Source organism: Brienomyrus brachyistius, chromosome 10, assembly GCF_023856365.1.
Source record: "Brienomyrus brachyistius isolate T26 chromosome 10, BBRACH_0.4, whole genome shotgun sequence".
NCBI classification, from domain to species: domain Eukaryota; kingdom Metazoa; phylum Chordata; class Actinopteri; order Osteoglossiformes; family Mormyridae; genus Brienomyrus; species Brienomyrus brachyistius.
The window spans coordinates 29,046,322-29,065,985 of NC_064542.1; the positions used below are offsets into that span (position 1 = coordinate 29,046,322).

Sequence of the window (19,664 nt, forward strand, 5' to 3'; positions counted from 1 at the left end):
ACGGCGTCAGAAATGCTAAGAAGGTAACCACTTCAGGAACACTTAGGAGGTAACCTTGTAAGGAGCATTAAGGTAACTGCATTAGAAGCACTAAGGTAACCACAGAATAGTAAAGTTGCAAATATGGTAACCGCATCAGAATTGCTAATAAAGTAACCATTTAAAATATTTTAGTGTCAACTGCAGCATGTCATGTCACTATGGTCTGAATTACCATAATACATAATAAATACATAAGACATTTCCTTTTTCATTTGAAAATTCAGACTTCTGTGCATAGATATATTCAGCACATCCTGATGTCAGCAAACCTGAACCTCGAAATCCATTCATGCAATTAAAGTTTCTTACACACAGAGGGATTGAAGCGGTAACTTTGACACTTAATCAGTGGGAAAGCAGAGGTTTCATAAAATGTTCACGTTGTACGGAAGAGGTTCTTCAGACTACCAGGAAAGATGCCTGTGTTTCCACAGAAGGAAGCTAATCAGCTCGTGCCGAAGCTGAGCACTAACAAACCTCAGAATGATTTCAGAGAGGGTGTCAGGCTGGTTGTACCTGGCTCTGCTCAGCTTAGCATCCAAACCAAAGCACTGTTCTGGCTTCTTGTGCTTTGGACACTTTCCATACAGGTTCAGTCTTTTACCTGGTGGGGCAAGCAGGAACAGAAACCGGCAGGGAATTGGTGAGATTAGGAACGGAAATGGGCGGGAACGGGTGAGAGCGGAAACAGAAATAGGTGGGAACAGGTGAGAGGGGGAACGGAAATGGGCAGGAGTGGGTGAGAGCGGAAACAGAAATAGGTGGGAACAGGTGAGAGGGGGAACGGAAATGGGCAGGAGTGGGTGAGAGCGGAAACAGAAATAGGTGGGAACAGGTGAGAGGGGGAACGGAAATGGGCAGGAGTGGGTGAGAGCGGAAACAGAAATAGGTGGGAACAGGTGAGAGGGGGAACGGAAATGGGCAGGAGTGGGTGAGAGCAGAAACAGAAATAGGTGGGAACAGGTGAGAGGGGGAACGGAAATGGGCAGGAGTGGGTGAGAGCGGAAACAGAAATAGGTGGGAACAGGTGAGAGGGGGAACGGAAATGGGCAGGAGTGGGTGAGAGGGGGAACAGAAATAGGTGGGAACAGGTGAGAGGGGGAACGGAAATGGGCAGGAGTGGATGAGAGCGGGAATGGAAATTGGAGGGAACAGGTGAGAGGGGGAACGGAAATGGGCAGGAGTGGATGAGAGCGGGAATGGAAATTGGAGGGAACAGGTGAGAGGGGGAACGGAAATGGGCAGGAGCGGATGAGAGCGGGAATGGAAATTGGAGGGAACAGGTGAGAGGGGGAACGGAAATGGGCAGGAGTGGATGAGAGCGGGAATGGAAATTGGAGGGAACAGCTGAGAGGGGGAACGGAAATGGGCAGGAGTTGATGAGAGCGGGAATGGAAATTGGAGGGAACAGGTGAGAGGGGGAACGGAAATGGGCAGGAGTGGATGAGAGCGGGAATGGAAATTGGAGGGAACAGGTGAGAGGGGGAACGGAAATGGGCAGGAGTGGATGAGAGCGGGAATGGAAATTGGAGGGAACAGGTGAGAGGGGGAACGGAAATGGGCAGGAGTGGATGAGAGCGGGAATGGAAATTGGAGGGAGTGGCTGATGGCAGCAGGCATGGTAGGCCGCTGTTGCCCTGCGATTGTAGAACATCTTGCGGCTCCGTTGGCCAGCTCTTTTCATCCAATTTGTGCTTTCAAAAGCCGACGTAAATGAGTATATGCGGCAGGTCTTGTTCAAAAAGAAGGGAAAATTCCCAGCTGGATTCAGGAGGTGTAACAGCGCAGCTTCAAACCGTGTTTGAGGAGCGAGCGGGCAAACTTTGAGGAAAAATCGAAGTGAAATCGACGTGTGGCTGAGTCATTGCAGTGCAAACACTGATCTTTCTGCAAAAGGACTAATCTCTTATCAGCTGGCCCTTTAGGCTCTACTTTGCTCCAGTGTACAGGTCTTTCATGCACAAACCTTCTTTGAGTACAGCACTCTTGCATGGGCGTGTTTTCCCTACAGGGTGTCTGAGCTTCCACATGCTCCTCTGACCTCCTGTTCAGGATTGAGCAACTTACCGCTTGTTTTTTGCGGCTAACAGGAAGTCGTGGCTGCTGTCGGCTTTATACTGACTCTCCTCCATGTTAGCGCACTGACTCTCATAGCTGACTATGCAGCCCCATGCAGAACATTTGGCTGAATTCTGGGAAAAACTAGACACTGTGGATTTGTCCCTCAGAGGTTGTGGGATCGATCCTGGGCCTGAAAGTTTGCATGCTCTCTCCCTATTGTGCGGGTGGTAACCAGTTTGCCCAGAGTCCAGAGACAGTGAAGTGCACTGGGGTGTCTAAATCTCCTACATTGTCTGTGTGTGCCCAGCAAGGGACTGGAATTCCATGCCACAGGAAAGTCTGGTATCACAGAGGTGACAGAGTCTCTTTTCTGAGCAGTTTCTACAGTCTGTACAGTTACCATCTTATTTGGATTTCATTTTTCCAGGGGCCTGTCATTTAAAACACATTTAGAGCCGATGAGGGACCCAGAATGGGGGGAGAAGGGGGGGGGGGTAGTCCAGAAGGTGTCTTGCAGGGAGGCCTTTCCACTTCCTGTGACTCCAGGAGATTCATCCACAGCCAGCCGCACTGCATCACACATATTCACCTCTGGAATTTGGGGCCATCATGGGCTGAATCTGCAGACCTGTGACAAATTCCCAGCTGTACCACTCGCACCTCCTCCCCCTGCCTTGCCCGCCACCTCCATGCAATACAGGCATCTTCTGAGCACGTGCACATCTTTCTTAAGCCCAAACCCAATGTGGCGTTGCGAGAGAGCAGGCCTGACACAAAGGGAACGAGGCAGGCGAGGTCAGAGACTGAGAGAAATAAAGACCCGGTGATGTGTGAAGGGGCAACACATGAAGTTACACACGCCTCCGGAGCAGTGGGGAGTGGCTGCGCCGCGACTCCACATGGGAGCCCATTAATATTCAAGGAAAATCACACGCTGAAGAATGAATGTTCTGATGGATTTTTTCTGGAGGTGATAAATAGCCATCCTTATCCACGTTGTTCACGGAAGTCCTTGGGTTCTCCAGCACAACCTAATTAATCTGTTTAATTGATTGATCTGATCTATAGCGGACGAGCGCGGCTGTTAAATGTGTTTTTCATCTTCTTGAGTTATGAGCGGAAAATCTGTGACTAAATGCTTTTTGAGAAACTGGAATTTTGATAGCGGGTGACATCATGTCCACCTGAAATATTGCCTCCCGTGAAAACGTTGAAGATTAAAAATGACTTTGATTCAATAAACGATAATTTCCAGCTCTACCTATGAACCCACATTATGGTTTCCTGTAGAATTCGGGAGACGCCCCGGGAGCTTTCTGGAATAACGGGAATTGTTCCTCGTTTTCCTTTCAGACTCGATACAGGGCGGTACTAGTGAGAATGAGCGGGCCGGAAACACAGAGCCGAAGACGTCCCGGCAGCTGGGTCTCCGTGATCTTGTGGGGCGTAGTGATGCCCCCTACGGAATCTGGGTTTTTCCGAGAACGGAGCTGAGCAAAATCCTGCCCTGGGCATCCGGGGCTCCGCTGTGAAGAGGAATTCAGCCATGCTGCGCAAAGCGGGGGCTGGAGCAGGAATATGGGATCAGGGGCTCATCGGATACAGCCTGGCCCAGGGACAGGCGTGGAAGAACTCCAGGAATGGTGCAATTCGGAGACCTGTCTCAGCACACGGATGTAATTTAGCGGGCTGTCTACATGGCCAGAGGCTTTATAGCTTTCATAACCCAGCAGTGTATGGCTTTGGAATCAGGACTTACCATACCATAAGGGCCAGAGTTTGGGCCCGAATGCCCCCCTATCAGCCCCTCTTACTGCCTGCCTGTCTCCCTGCATCTATTCTTGTCTCCAGCGGCAAAACACTGGACACAGCCAGACGTGGAGCGGTACTGACTGGATGACCTTTCCAGCTGCCGGATGCGGCCTCCGTAGCCAGGTCACGGCTGAAGAAGATGTGAAATTTACATTTTAATCTGCCGTGCAGCGCGTATGAATCTTCCAAACAGGGGGGAGGGGGTCTGGAGCACGCCGGGGGTGGGAATTTCCGACGTGTTTTCCTTTGCCAGTCAAAATGGGGCTCCAGGAGGAAGCAGGATAAATAAGTCATCCCACCATCATCCAGCCCCCAATTCCCGCTCTTTTCCCCCTCCCTCGCTGTGACTTTGAGGACTTGTCGGGAAGCGGCACCGGCCGCATGGCGGACCTATGCGGCCGTCCGTCAGAAACCGTGGAGTCCAATTAGAGGCGGGGAGCTGCCTAAGGTGACAGCACTGTCGGATTAGCCGGGAGGACAATTATCCACATCCCAGTGATCGTCCTGAGCCTCGGGCCGCGGTGCCATTCCGATCACACCCACCTACCCCGGCCGCCATGAAGCCAGCGTCCAGCAGCAGGATGAGGTAAGTGAGCGCATGGTGAGAGTCTCTGTGCCCCCCCCAGAATTAAGAGCTTCTTCAAAGGGGGTACTTACCCATGATGCATAGATTGCTAGGGGTATGCATCACCAATCTTGATCATGACATGCCCTAGCCCCCCCCCCCCCCCCCCCCAGATGCTTTTTCAGGCCCTATATTGGGGGCTAATTGTACAGGATCAGTAAACTGGAATGTTCGTGAAAAACTGACATACTTAAGCAATATTGTTCTGAAGAAACCTCAGGCCACAGAAACAGGCAACGCTGATGCTGCTCAGCACTAACGACACAAACGTTATTAGCAGCTAACCAGGCTAACGATACCTAACCGCTAATGGCGCTAATGTTATTAATAGCTAACAACGCAAAAGCTGATAACAGCTAACGTTAGCCCTGAATGGACCCAGCTGCAGGACCTGTAACCAGGCCTGGCTGTGCGTCTCACTTGGCAGGGCTGTGCTAATTATTGTCAGCCGCAGCCGGGCAATGGAGGCTGGGGGTTTGTGGGGGCAGGGATAACAGGTTCCCAGGCTTCTCCTGTGGATATAGCCGGACATTATCCAGCCCAAAACTGTGCTCAGTCCAGCAGAGTTTGCTGGCCATTCCTACACCATCTTCCTGGTAAAACATGAGCACGCCATGAACCAGACCAACCCGACCGGACTTGCAACCGGACTGCAGGGGGTGGTGTACAGCGTTAAGGGCAGATGTGGGCTAACACGGGATCGATTGAGTCGCTGTTGTTCTATGTAACCCGAACCCCATGCACCCCCCCCCCCCCCCCCCCCCCAACCCGAGGTTTTTATGAAGCCCCTCAGAGATTCATTGAATTGAGACGCATTGACGGCATAAGAGGGGGCAGTGTGTTGCATAACTGCCTCTGACAATATTTAGACGGTTTTATTATTCAAATTATAGCTGCTTAATTCTGCTCGCCCACGATGGAAGCCCCCCCCCCATAAACCCCCTGCCGCAGGAGTCCACCCTTAGCTGCCTTATTAGCGCTTATCAGACAGAAATGTGGCATTTATATAGAGATACTCGCTGGTTCAAGCGGCATGGTCACCCGCTTTCGGGGTCATTAAAGCTGGCCCACAGGCCACTGAGCCCCCGGGGGGGGGGTCTGGCACATGGTCGGAACACGTGTTCCCGTAACACGGCTTTCCCCAGGAATAGTCAAAAACAGGAAATCTGAGGATCAGGAACGAAGCAGCGAAGCGATCGCGGCGGAATCCCGCGGGTTCCAGCTTTCATCCCGTGTTCTGGAGCGAGACGTCCAAGCTGACCTCCCAGGTGGAGAGCCCCCGGGCCTTGTCTTTCTTGCACAGCGGGAACATGATATCCGTTTCCCGGTTTAGAGTGCAAGTCCAAAGCAGCGGATCCCAGAGCGACCCATTTCAGCTACTGGGCAGTCGCTCACCTTGCCGGAGTGCTGAGCATTTGGGACGGTGATACGCCGGAGACCCGGAAACCAGCAAGGAGGCCGTATCTGTGTGACTGAAAGGAAAATGTGGTGGCCGACCAGCCAACACCGGATCAGCGCTGAAACGAGGAAGGTAGCCGGGGAGAAGTGGCTATAATACAAAGCACAGTCTGACACTGTCAGAATAACGTGTGATAAAACAAGAATGGTTAACATAGAAGCTGCTACAGCATAGGGCTAATTAAAACTCTGAGGTGTTCCTGGCTGTCCCAGGCCTGGAAACACGCTCGTTTTCCCCATCGCAGACCTGGATTTGGTCGTTATTCCATGCAGGAATGCCGACAATCGGGATGGATTCGCCTCAGATCCACTGACAGAAGCAGCTTCCCTCAACACACTGGTTTATTGAGCCCAAACAAATGTTAAGGTGAATGATTCCAAAAAAGGTCAATCGGCATTGGAACACAATAGCCCAGAGCCCCCCACCCCCCACCACACGCACAAATCACCCCCCTCTACCCCAAGAGGCAGCCTAGATCCTGAGCAAAAACAAACAGCGCTCAGGCTGGCTGACCCTCACCGCGCGTTTGAACTGACTCCCGCGTGGTCCGGCCTCACGAGGGCCTGGACAAGGACGTTCAGGTGCGGGCCGGGGTCCGGAGCCCGGATGCTACCCGGCAGCCCAAAAAAAGCCTCCTCTCTGCTCCGCTGTGCTCACCTGCACCTCTGCCGAGCTGGAATGCGGCCAACATGCCTGGATGCAAAGCGGGGACAGGGACCGGAGATGCGGCGCGTAAGGGGAGCGTTAAACACACAGGCACGCCGGTCAGGCTCACCTTGGGTTTTCTCCCCGGCGCTGCCGCCGGGCTCCGCAGTGTGTACCGGGCACTGAAGTGGCCGCACGGGAACCAGAGTACAGAACCACGCTAACGAATGTGTGACATTATAAAGAAGCGGGTTAATTATGACAAACAGCAGCGCCTTGCTGCACGAAGGGATAAACGACAAGCTAATTTGGGGTTAGGGGGCCACGTGCGGGGTGTATATAAAAGAGAGCAAAGCGATGACCCCAGGCTCATGCCGCGGCAACGAATCATCACGGCAGATCGCTAAGGCGATGAGCAGATGGCCTGGTCCAGAGCACGGGGTGGGGAGGGGTCAGAACGTTTCAGGGTGGAGGTCCGTCTCCTGCCTCTTCTCTAACAGATTCAATTAGCTGCCACCTCCCGCCTGGCGCCCCCGGCCCCGCGTTCCTGAAGGAGGAGACAGCACTCGCCTCCGCCGGCGGTCAGCGCTCCCTAATTGCTGTGTAGCTCCTAACAGCCGACTGTATTCCGTACGGGATACCTCTTAATTAACGAAGTCGCCATCATTCCTGATGACTGCGATGTGGGGGGGGGGGGCGGAGGGGGTGGGGGGGGCCTTGTAATGAGACATTTTCAAACTGCTCACGTGTGACTCTGCTCTTTGTCTGTTTAAATAAAGCCCCGGGCATGTCCTCCATTCCCGGTGACAGGGGGCGTGTGGCTGCCCGCGTGTGTGTGGCTTTGCAGTTACCACATTGTGGTAAAACCTGCTACTTTTCACCACGTCGGTGCATTTTTCAGGTCCCCACAAAATAAACCTCAGTTTAAAAAAAAATCTGTGATTGCAAAATAAAAGTAAAATAGCAGAAAGTCTCATATTTAGCTTGGTTACTTATAGTTAATGTCAGGGCTGGGTAGGGGTTAAGATTGTCATAGTTAGGATTAGGGTTTCGCCCACAGAAATGAATGGACACAATAATAATAGGGATGTGCATGTGTCTGTGTGTATGTGAGTGTGTGTCTGTGTATGTGTGTGACGGCATGTGTGTGTGTGTGTGTGTGTGTGTGTGTCTGCACTCCGCCACAGGCATGTATGCGTCAGTTTCAGCTGAGGAGTGTTGCTTCATAAACATGGATGTTCCCAAAGTCAGAGCATGCAGCCTGGTCATGTGACCCCTCCTGATTTGGCATGTTCTGCTCAGGGCTCCCTGGTGCAGTTTTCCCTGGCCTCCCTGCATGTGCGATTGTTGCCCAGCACCAAAGGCTGTTTGAAATGAGAGTCTTTAATCGTTCAGGGCATCAAATCACATAGTCTTCCCTAAATAAGGCTGAATGTTATCGCGGATGAGATCCCAGCATTCACCACGCACCTGAGTGGGGGGGGGGGGGGGGGGGGGCGTGCTGAGCCCCCATGTGAATGCTAGGGGGTCTGGTTATATGAGCGTATATCTGATGTGGGGGGGCACAGAGGAGAGCATTGGAAAGGGATTACTCATCGCTGCCCCCAGTGGGGCGGAGTTGAAGAGTGTGCCCCTGCTCTCCGATATGAATTGCTGATTGGTGAGGATTTACGCATGCATGAGCTATACGAAAGAACAGGACCAGCCAGCAGCGACGGCCAGCAGGGTTTGCATAACCTGACATAAATCCATGTAATATTCACTCGCACCATAAGTTCTTTTTTTTACGGGGGAGAAGCCGGGTGAGGTTCTGTCCACATTGTGTTTTTACACGGTTGCCTTTGAATCAGACACTAATCCTGCAACAGAACATTTTTTAAATAATCACAGCCGACATCTCAGCTTCCAGTCAAATCCCAGTCTGTTTACATTCACACTCACGTTCATACGTGTCATTTCTAGGCACATAATACCCAAAACGATTGAGTTATTCATACATCTTTGTGACGACGCGAGCGTTTGGTGGATGGTGGGGCGAAGCCACAGAGGGCCTGCCCAATCACTACGTCTGTATCCTTCCGCCGGACCAACTAGTCCACCGGACCAGGTCACGTGCTTCTGCTGGCCAACCAGAGAATCACGAGGATTCCACAGAGGGCCTGCCCACAATATGCCTGTATCCTTCCACCAGTCTAGTCGGTCAGACCATGGCTGGCAACAGAATCAGGAGGCATCCAGGGATAACAGAAAGAGGCCCCTTCCCTGCCCCACCCAGGTGTGATGGCTGCCATTGGCGTAGGGGGGCACAGGGCTGATTTACCAGCAGCATGGGGTCCTGGCTCTTGAACTGACGTTTAACAGAAGCTGTAAATCAGGCACCCGAATGTGGGCTGCATCCCACCCCCATCATCATACCCCTCCCCCTCATCCCGGCTTGGGTTCTAAGCACTGTGCTGTGGGAGTGCTACCACATGCCCTCCAAGCGCGTCGGGACTCCAGAGGGTACGGAATCGTGTCGGGATGCCAAGCGCAGACAGAGATGCGGAACTGGAGCAGTCGCTGGAAGGGCGTGGGTTCAAATCCCTCGTTCCGCCTCCTCCCTGTATTCCTCAGTTAATATGCTATTGAATTGATATATAAAAGGAAAGTTGCCCTGGATAAAAGGTTCCTCTGGGCTCCTGGAAAAAAGTTCGTATGCAATTTAATTCATCCCTCAGCCTGGAAGTAGCGGCGGTCCCAGCTGGGCCACTTCAAGCACGGCCACCGTTCCGAGTCTATTTGCATAGTCTAATAATCACGTCCGGAGGAGCTAATGAACTGTCCCTCTCCCATAATGCAACACCTGAAGGGGGCCGGGGGGAGATACATGTTCCAAAAATCCACAGAGGAGGGAGCTGCACACCGCCGGCAGGAAGCGGATCGTGGGTCGGACCACAGCACAGGTGGAGGCGGCTGTCGCTAAGCTAATCGATCTGTCGCACCGAGGGGGGGGTAGGGTGGGAGAGCGGAGGAGCAGCTGCTCCTCTCAGGTACATTAAAATGCGATTAAACAGGCCTCATTAAGGATCGCCCTGCGGGGCCAACCCCTGCCCCCTGCCCCTGAGCTCTCTGAGCAGCCGCCTCGCCTCTCCGCTCCGTCAGCCACCCCCCCCTCTGGCCGGCACAGAGGGTTTAGGGTGGAAGTGCGATGAGTCACTGTGGCCGGTATTGTGGCACACGGCAAACGTGGCCGGTTACTATGAATAAACGCATGTCAACACGGCCGTTGGCACAAGACGGACAACGGGATCCAGCCATGTGTAAGCAGACCACAGATCAGACAGAGGATAAACAGCGGTCAGTCCCCAGAGAAGACGGTCCAGCCGGCGATGTGGTGCATTGTGGGTCGCCGTAGGCACAGGCTTCTCCTCTCGGTTGCGTGGGAAGGGGGGAATGAATCCATCATAACCGTCACTCTGCAGGCAGTGAGCAGATGCTGTGTTTCAGGGCAGCTTAGCCTGGTCTCCCTAACATCTGGGCGGTGGAACCAAAGGAACCTGAAGGATTCTGGGTACCGCAGGCCCCACCCCTCCCACCAGAGCCCAGCACTGTTATGCAGAAGCCCTCCCGCAAGAATTGCGTGTCTGGCATTTGCATAATATAACCAGAGAAACATGCGGCTAGATTAATTTGTCACGCAAGAACACTGACGGCGTGATATCAAAGTGAAGCACAGACACGGCGATAAACAACAAACTCCCACGGCTTCTCCCACAGCTGCGCGGAAAAAGCGAGTCAGGTGCCGGCAGCTTATCGATCCGCCCTCGGATTTATGAAGTTATTTCAGCTCCTTTAATGATGGAGATTAGCTATGTAACAAACAGGACCAGGTATGGTAACCTGGGAGATCCGGCGGCTCGTCCAACTGTGATCCTGTAAGAAATCAGGAGGGCGTCATGGAACCAGCAGTCCAGGACAGAGATCATCTTCAGCCGCAATGCACTGGCTGGGGAACATACAGATTGCGACGCCTCCGTGGTTTCCGCGCTTCCGCAAGGCCTCGGCAGAGTCGGCCGTGGGCGCCTCGGCGGGATTGGGAGAACAGCAACGTCAAACGGAAGGGCTGCGTTTTCAGACCTCCTCGGAGAGGCTGAGAATCCCCTAAGTGAGAAAGCGTTCCGGGAGACAAGGGATTCCAGGGAAAATGGAGATGTCTTTATCAGCGTGGTGCGTCGCCTCCGTTTTGGGGCCGGTAAATCTGGAACGTGTGGTCGAGGCTCCCCTGGAATGAGGATGCGGGGGCCAGTCTCTGCCCTAAGTTCCTCCCTGGGTCGGCCAGAGGGGACACACGCTTGAATGAGCCTCGTTTTCTGCCACAACATAGCCCCCCAACCTCCTTGGGGCTATTAAACTGGATGGTGGGGAGTCTCACCCCCCCCCCCCCCCACCCCGGAAAGCTTCATTGTTGATACTATATTCACCCAGCCTCCTCTGGGCCTGGTGCTAGCCAGTTGCCGGTTTGGTGCCGGTTCTGGACACTGATTAATTTAGGGCTGTGTTTTAACTATACGTTGCTTGAATATTGTCTTTCAAAGCACTGCCCCAAGTGTCCCGAGCTGCTGAAATAATGAAATTAAATCGGCTGTTTACGCGACATGCGGTTTCCATGGAAACAATAAAGCCAAGTAATTTATATGGAGACTATTTTACCGCCGGGGGGGTGACATATGGGTCAGTTAAGGTGATATTAGAAACGTGGTGTGTAGCTGTTAATTACAGCACATGACTCATGCAGAGTTCCCGGTGCTTCTGTAGGTGTCCTGTAGGGGGTGCTGATGATATCAGTCCAGTGGTATGATGCAGTGGTGATTCACTGGCTGGCAGACAGAAGACCTCAGAGTAAAGTCCGTACCTACGGGACCCCACAGGTGGAAGAAGACCATTTTGATCACATCTGATACCTCCATTTATAACGTTCCTTAGATACAAGCAGCGACACCACTTGGGGGGCTGGATGTGGGATTGCATCACTGGCTCTCTGCATCCCGGGAGGATGCCTCTTGTTAGTCCTGCCCAAATCCGTCAAAGAGACACAGGAGAGGTGAGTGGTTCTGCTGACACCAGCCTGTGAGACCCGAACACCCGAACGCCGTTTGTGATCTGCCTCCGCGACTCCCTGTCACACCGCGAGCCTCATCTGGGTTTGCGCTGTCGCCCGGAGCAAAGGGGCGGCGTTTTGCGGATGGCTAATCCTTTCAGAGTATTAACCGTGCCCCCCCCCCTCCCACGGAGGCCGGAGCTGTGACTCGTTAGCGCTCGGGCGACGCGTAATTAGCAAGAAAGGTGAGGAAACCACTACAATCCACCAGACAATAAGAGCACGAACACCTACGCAGAGCAACATTTTAAGCACAAAAAAGAGTAGCTAAGGAAGAGTCTGTTACACACAGGGAATATCCATACTTAATGGAGCATCCTCAATGATTTTCACTGATCGTTTACCCACTGATACCTCCTGAGTCTGTTGTGTATTTAAGTAATAGACGTGGGAATCGGCAGGATCCGGGCTTTCAGGAAAGTGACCTTTTTTGAAGGACTCAGCTTTACCTTTGTCTTTGTCCCTTAGAATATACCGGAAAAGGACAGCTTGCTTCCGAGTAACGCATCACTGAAACGCCTTTGTGAATACAGAGATAGCTGCTCCAGACAGGCACGGCGGCTCTCCGTGGTGACTTGCACTCTGACTTCCCGGCGAGAGGGCTTTCATGTGCTATGGGTACTTAATGGCTAAATCTCTCCCATCCGAGTGCAGCGGGACGCATCAATGCCTCTTATCCTCTTTTTCCACGGCCCAGGAAAGATAAAGGCACCCTTTGCAGACGCCGATTTCCCCCATATGCTTGGTAATTGTCATTAGTCCCATCCTCTGATTGGCTGGCTTGTGGTTAACGAGGCCCCAGCGGTGTCCAACGACAACGGACGGACGGACAGACGAGAGAGAGATGGAGGGGGAGAGGGATGGGCGATGCTGCTGAGGAACAACAGCCCGTGGCTACAGGGAGATAAAAAATAAAAGCACACCACACACCGCCCCCATGCTTCCCCGGGGCTGATGGGCCCTACAGGTGAGTCAGAGCCACTGCACCAGAGGCGGAAGGACACACAGGTCAAGAGGCACCAGGATGTTGTGGATTCTGCCAAAGGCTGCCAAAGCCTGACAGCCCACCCACAAGCAGACTGAGCGCCCCACATCCCTGCCATCTTCCTGGGAAGCCTGTTTGCTTGGTCTTTCCCAGGGTACCACTAGGGGGTGCTGTTTCAGTAAAGTCGCCCATCCTGCTCTGGATCACCGGATGTCCCATGTGGCATGAGTGAGGCTGGAGGTGTCCTCACATGACTGAGAAGCTCAGGAGCTCACCCCATCCCCCACCCATGGATGTTGCTGGAAGAAGACCTGCTTCGTCTCAAATCTTTAAGCTGGGGGGGGGGGGGGGGGGGGGGTTGATGCTTCTGGTGTCTGACGGACATTCACAGCGGTGACACCCCCTAAGAAGCCCTGTTCCTATCTGCTTGCCCCTCTCCCTGCGTCAGTTCCAGGGTACGGTGTCGGCGTGAGTGAGACAGGAAGTGACTCGTATCTTGCTCTGCCCTCAAAATGCGGCGGATTTATAGGGGACAGCAGCGCATTCAATGCGCCCTCTGAAAGGCGCGACAGCGCAGTAGTCATCATTTATCACATGACACGCTCTGTCCGTATACGCGGAGCTTGGGAGATACGGCGGGTTTTACTGGACAGAGGCTGACAGAGGAGCGGCAGCACGCAGCGGCAGGGCAGTGTGACACGGGTTGGGGGGGCCAGCAGGGAGTCAATGAGATGTACAAGTGAGCGTGTGCGAGTGATGTGGGGGGGGCAGCTGGATCTTTCAGCCAGTCGCTGAAGGGTCCGGACATGGATGCAATGGGGGACCAATGCGGGCGTCCAGAAGGTTCTGCCGTTCTTTTGCCCGAGTGCCTGCACGTTGGCAACACTGCAGAGCTCGTCACCAAAAAAGCCTCTGATTGGCTCCTGGTGACCCGCCATTGTAGATTTCACAGGATGGGCAGGAAACTCCCCCCGGGGGGGCGCTGTCTTCCGGGACTTTCTGAAAAGGCGTCTCGGCTAATGGAGGCCGACGTTTCAATGGCCGCCCTTGTCGGAGTGCCGGCGGCGAGCGTGAAAAACGGCCCTGCTCCCCCGTGGCCTTGGGGGAGACGGCCCCCCCCAGCCCCCATGTTTAAAGCAGCCTATCTTTGGCTACCGGCAGTCAATGACGCAGGCGTGTTAACGCAGGACGTTGGGTGTTTTATGTGCCTTCCAGCTTATTTAGAAAGCACCGCGCCAATAAGATTATTTATTAGCTCTGCCCCCAACCCCCCCCCTCGCACACCGTGTCGTGCCCCATAATTAATTGCACCTGTAATATATTTCAGTCCCAGCCCACCTGTCCCTGCGAACGAAAAAGGTTCATGCAGCCGTTGCGACTCCACCGCTGAGCTTATCGACACGTGGCTCCATGGGAGGGGGGCGTGGGGGGGAGTCGAACTTCGATTGGCATTTGCCTCCGATGGCCAGTTGCCATGGAGACAGCTTTAAACTTAAAGGCTTCCCTTTCTTTCCCTGCCCCCCCCATAACCCATAACCCCGCTTGTATTGTTTGGCAGCAAAAAAAGAAAATTGAGTGAAATAAACACACAGCTCACAGCAGTGGGTATGGATCCGGGTGGGATGCTCACTGCTGCGGCTGCAAAGCAAGCCCCCCCCACGAGAGAGGTACAACTCTCTACTGGGGTTTGTGTAAAGCCTTACAGGGACGGTCACCATTATTATTCACTCTGTTTCAATCTGCATGGTAACTGAATGAAAGTGGAGCCATGAATCTACAGCCGTATGAAGGAATCCAACAGGGGGCGCTATCGGGACACATTATGCTATTATGTGTAATAGGCTCCTGACATTCAGTAGCAGACCTGTATGTGTGTGTGTGTGTGTGTGTGTCCGTCACCTGTACAGAGGTGTGGTGTTCAGAGACGAGGTCACCGCTGCACTGGAGGAGAGATGCAGAGCAGAGCAAATCCCTGCCCCTCCATGTCGGCCCCTGTTCACTCACACATATGTTGAGAATGTACTGGAACAGCTGCAGAACTATTTGGAAACGTCCCCCCCCCCCATCAAAATGGAAGCGCAGTTTGAGCATGTCCGCTGCCGTAAACACGCCCTTGTGGCAGACTGAGGTCGCAGACCTGTGGACACACATTCATGCGATAACATGCGTGTCCTTTACGTGTACCCCCCCCACCCCCAAAACCACGCATCGCCTGCCACTGCAATTTTTGAAAACATGTAATGTTCAAGCAGGAGCCCATGTGAGCCACACGACCATCACATGTTCCTGAACATGCCAGAGCCTGCTGGCCTGAACACTCCTGACATCCAGTGTTAGCTGGATGTTGCAGGGAAGTTTCTCTCAGGTTCCCGCAGAACGGCTACGGCCTGTTTCCATGGCTCACCCTTAAAGCTCATGTCCACATGTTTAAATAAAAAAATTCACAAGTGAGGGGGGACATTAAAATACCCCGATTATCTAAATCTTTAATGCCTTATTTAAACATCGTTAGCATCTAAAGGTTCACTGAGTCGGACTGTGTTGGAACTGCTGATGCAAGATGTAATGTGGGATGTTTCTGCTCAGCAGATGATGATCATGTCATCACCTCCTTATTAGGACGGGTGGGCGGGGCCTTATCGTGAAATTAGCTATTCCAGCAAATGTAGCTCCCCCCCCACCACCAAAGAGGCGGGCCGAACAGTGGAGTCAGCAGAACATGGCCCTTTGAAGATCTCCTGGATTCAATTCCCCGACTTTTCGCTCTGTGCCTGACTTGCATATAAGCCCCAACACCCCCATCTGCAGTGCATTACGGGGGGGGGGGGGGGTCTCTCCTGGGATTTCCAATGGGAGCCACAAGATCCACCAGTTACACAGTGGGGAAGCAAACTGACATGCGGCCTGTGACCGTCACCTTCCCACGATCACTCAGCACTGAGAAGCCTCGGGGGGGGGATGCGGGGGGGTGTGGCCTGAGACATCCTTGGGTTTGAGGTGGCTATTCGTTCATTTTTATCACTTGTGTGTCCAGCTGGTACAGCAGAAATCTGGAACAGCATGGCCACAACGTGCACAAATACAAACACACACACACACACATGTCATGTAATCATATCGTTTTGGGGACCACTCATTCATTTATATGGGAAAATGCTAATGCTAACTATGACAACCTTAACCCCCACCCAGCCTTAACCATAACCATAAGTCGCTGGTCCCCATAAGATAAAAAAGAAAACGGGTATTCATCACGTGGGGACATTTGGTCCCCACAAGGTAAGGTATATCTGGACCATGCATTCACACACACACACACACACACACACACACACACACACACTTCATCTGAAGTAGCTGTCTTCCGGACGTGGGAGGAAACTGAAGGAGCTGGTCGAGACCCACATGAACACAGGAAGATGGGAGAGCTGAGGCCAGGATGAAAGCAGCGGCATTGGGGGCGGGGGGTGATGGGATAGGCCCCCTGTCCGTGGCCCCCCTGCTGAAAACCCCAGGGACTGTCATTATAAGCAGCCTCTACTGGCTCCCCCTCCGACTAGCGCTGGCTGGAGCTCCATGCAGCTCTGTGGCACCGCCTCCCCCGTACGCCCCCACGCAGCCCTGCTGTCTGTGCCCATCACGCCTGCTAAAACCCCCGGGAACAACCAGAACCGCTGACCAGGCTCATCGCCAACTGCTCACTGAAACCCGGATGGGTTAACGGATCAGATGTACATAACCTGAGGCATCATCGCTGGACTCCACAATAAACACACACACAGAGCCCGTCTTGGGACGTTTAACAACATCACCTGACCAATCACACCTAATCTGCTGTAAAGAGCTCATCTGATTAACTCTCATTTACATTTATATAATGTATTTATATTGCCCCGGCCTGTGTAGGCAGCACGCATCTCAGAAGATGGAAATGGATGAAGCGCTTCCGTTACGCCTTGTCACAAGGAAACAAACGAGCGTGTTCCTCAGAGCTGATACAGGGTGACCAGGAGCTGCTTCATGTGTGATATTAACCTCCCCAATTCTGCAGCCCAGAGGTGAAAGACAGGGATTATCATCGACATGAACTCTGCGGACACGGCGATTCAGGAGGCAAGATCTTAACGCAAACTGCTCGACGCAGCAGTCTGATTATATCTGCTCTGGAGTTTTGATAAGAGCGGTTTTATCGGAATGTGGCAAATCTGATTTTTCCACCCGATAAGGCCCAATCCGACTCCTTCTGTCTCCTCAGATAAAACGGGGAGACAGAGAACGCCCTCGGCACACTTTCATCTGGAATATTTCAGCCAGTTCTCTTTGCGTTTGGTGTAAATACCGACTTTAGTTTGACGGCCCCATACGCTAAGAGCATTTGCAGCTGCTCGGCCCCTGGTCCTCTGTCCTTGAGGGCAGCGACGTCAGGCGGCATCTGGACAGAACGGTGGACGGATCCTGCAAGCTGCCTGTCACGGGAGCAAGGAGAATCTAAGAGAGACTCTGCACCTGCTGTTAATTATCAACTCAATGTGACAATGTGACAATGCAATACTGTGACACTGCTCAGGCCAAAGCTGCCCCCCCATCTGCTCTGGACATGCATCTCCTGCTTCACAAAAGGCCATCTGTGCTGGGGGGGGGTCAGCATGGGTGGCCCTGAGGCCATCCCCTGTCACTTTCTAGTGGGACGGGAGTCCTTAGGGTCAGCTATGTGGTGCTGTGAGAGGCAGCTAACCTCCTGTAATCATGAAGGGCTCTGATTATCCTCTGCTAATAGCTGATGATCTTTCTGAGGGACCTCGTCATGCTCCAGGCCAAACAGTCAGATCCACACTCAGGAATCACTCACACTACCGTCATCTCCCACCTGGTAAGCCCAGGAAGACTCCTCCAACATGACTGTAACACGCATGCACTGTTGTGTGTTCCAGAAGGTGGGCTGCGATAGAAATATCATCTACTTGGGATGAAAACTCAGTACCCAGAGCAGGTTGGGCCTTCGGGAATGTGCAGTGTGTGTAAAGATTCCATCGGGCGTCCTCTGTTTCCCCCTTACAAAGCACATGTATTTTTTTGGAGACGGGATTCAGCGTAACCCAGAACGAGAGCCAGCGTGATCGTAATCGTAGGAAAAATCACAGAACAAAGACTGCTTCGAATCGCTCCGTTAATTACAGCTCGGCTGCGGTGATTTCACAGTTATCCTCGCCTATCTCACCACTTGTGCCGAGTGCGATCGGCCCGGAGAACAAACGGATTTAAGGGGCGTACAACCTGGAATTTAAAGCCCTCCATCACGGAGGCTCCACGCTGCCCCGAGCGACTACATCCATTGGAACGTTCCCACCCACCCCCCAGAAAAAGATAGAAAACAGAAAATTGTCACTTCAGATAATTATCACGCTCCCCATGCCGTACAGCAGAGAAGATACGGCAGTGGGGAGGGTGGGAGGGCCCCACCCGACCCAGGAATCGGGGGGAGAGAGGAGACGGACGCAGTGGCCTTTATGTTTCTACCACCTACACAAGAACTTGTTTGGCATCGATAAGTGTTACTCCCCCCCCCCCCACACACACACACACACAAACAGCCAAATACTGATGGGCGGGTGTTGGATATGGAGGTTCATTTACAGAGGTGGGCCTGGGGAGACCTTAAAAATGTCTGGCTTTTAAAACATTTTACATAGCACCCCCCAGGGGGAACATACATCATAAAAAGAGCTTCAATCGCCTCGCCTTAGATGAGAAAGAAAGAACAAGATTTCCTCTGGAGGGCGTCGTGCCATCCATGTGGGTAAACCACACCCCCCCCCCCACCCCCCATTTGACGGTGGAGAAACAGACTTACCAGAGTTCCTCTTGGAGATGAATTTCAGATTGACGCAGGCCGCTGAACCAATCAGAAGCAGCACGATGGGTGGGGGCTTCATCTTCAGGGCGTGAAGGTGGCTGCAGACACAAGTGGGACATCACAGGGTCAGGGGGAGCCGATGTGGGCCCGGGGTCAACCCGATTAGAGGCCGACGCATGTCAGACAGCCTCCGTTGCGCTCCCACTGCCCGGACGACGAGAAAGCGGCAGGAATCTGTTTTTTACAGCTCGGCTTCAGCAGATGGTGAAGTGTCTCCTGTCGTGACCAGATCCAGCAGCCAAAATCCACGTGGTCACCAGAGAAGCTATGAGCCAGTGCTGGGGCACGTGAACCATTAACTGGGATCACAGCTAAATCACACAGGTACAGCGCAACATCGATCTGGAGTGTCGGAGACGCCATGGATGATTATAGACGGGAGAGGGGTGGGGGGTGTGTGTAGATTGATTCCCTCGAAGGTGTCGCTGGCGTGCCGATGGAGGAGAAGGCAGGGGGATTAGCGCCACACAACAGACGCCCCTTAATCCCAAAGAAGGTAAAGCCCCAGTTTATTGGCCAAATAGATTTTCACATGACTTCATAGAGGCACCCATTAATTGAGGTCACAGGGTGTCCCTATCTTGATGGGAGGCGTGAGTGTGTACGTGCGGGTCCAGAGGGAGAACAGGGGCACACAGGACCAAGCGAAGTAGTAAAGAAAAGTATAATACAGTAATATGGTGGCAGGTTGTGTAGGATGTAAGAGTATAATACAGTAACACGGCTCTGAGCCACATAGTATGGAAGAGTATAATACAGCAACCTGCCACCGAGCCACGTACTATGGAAGAGTATAATACAGTAACCCGGTGCAGAGCCACGTAGTATGGAAGAGTATAATACAGTAACCCGGTGCAGAGCCACGTAGTATGGAAGAGTATAATACAGTAACCCGATGCAGAGCCATGTAGTATGGAAGAGTATAATACAGTAACCCGGTGCAGAGCCACGTAGTATGGAAGAGTATAATACATTAACCAGGCG

At 52.9% G+C, this 19,664-nt stretch overlaps 1 protein-coding gene across 2 annotated transcripts in view; it reads right to left on the minus strand.

Annotated features, from left to right (window-relative positions):
* il1rapl2 (interleukin 1 receptor accessory protein-like 2) overlaps positions 1 to 19,664 on the minus strand; it is a 158,865-nt gene that overhangs the window by 122,007 nt on the left and 17,194 nt on the right. For both annotated transcript variants that reach the window (XM_049029688.1, XM_049029686.1), the window contains one exon: positions 18,618 to 18,718. In XM_049029688.1, the coding sequence (XP_048885645.1) occupies positions 18,618 to 18,699 (82 nt within the window). In that variant the 5' untranslated portion in view covers positions 18,700 to 18,718. The remainder of the gene's footprint in view (positions 1 to 18,617; positions 18,719 to 19,664) is intronic.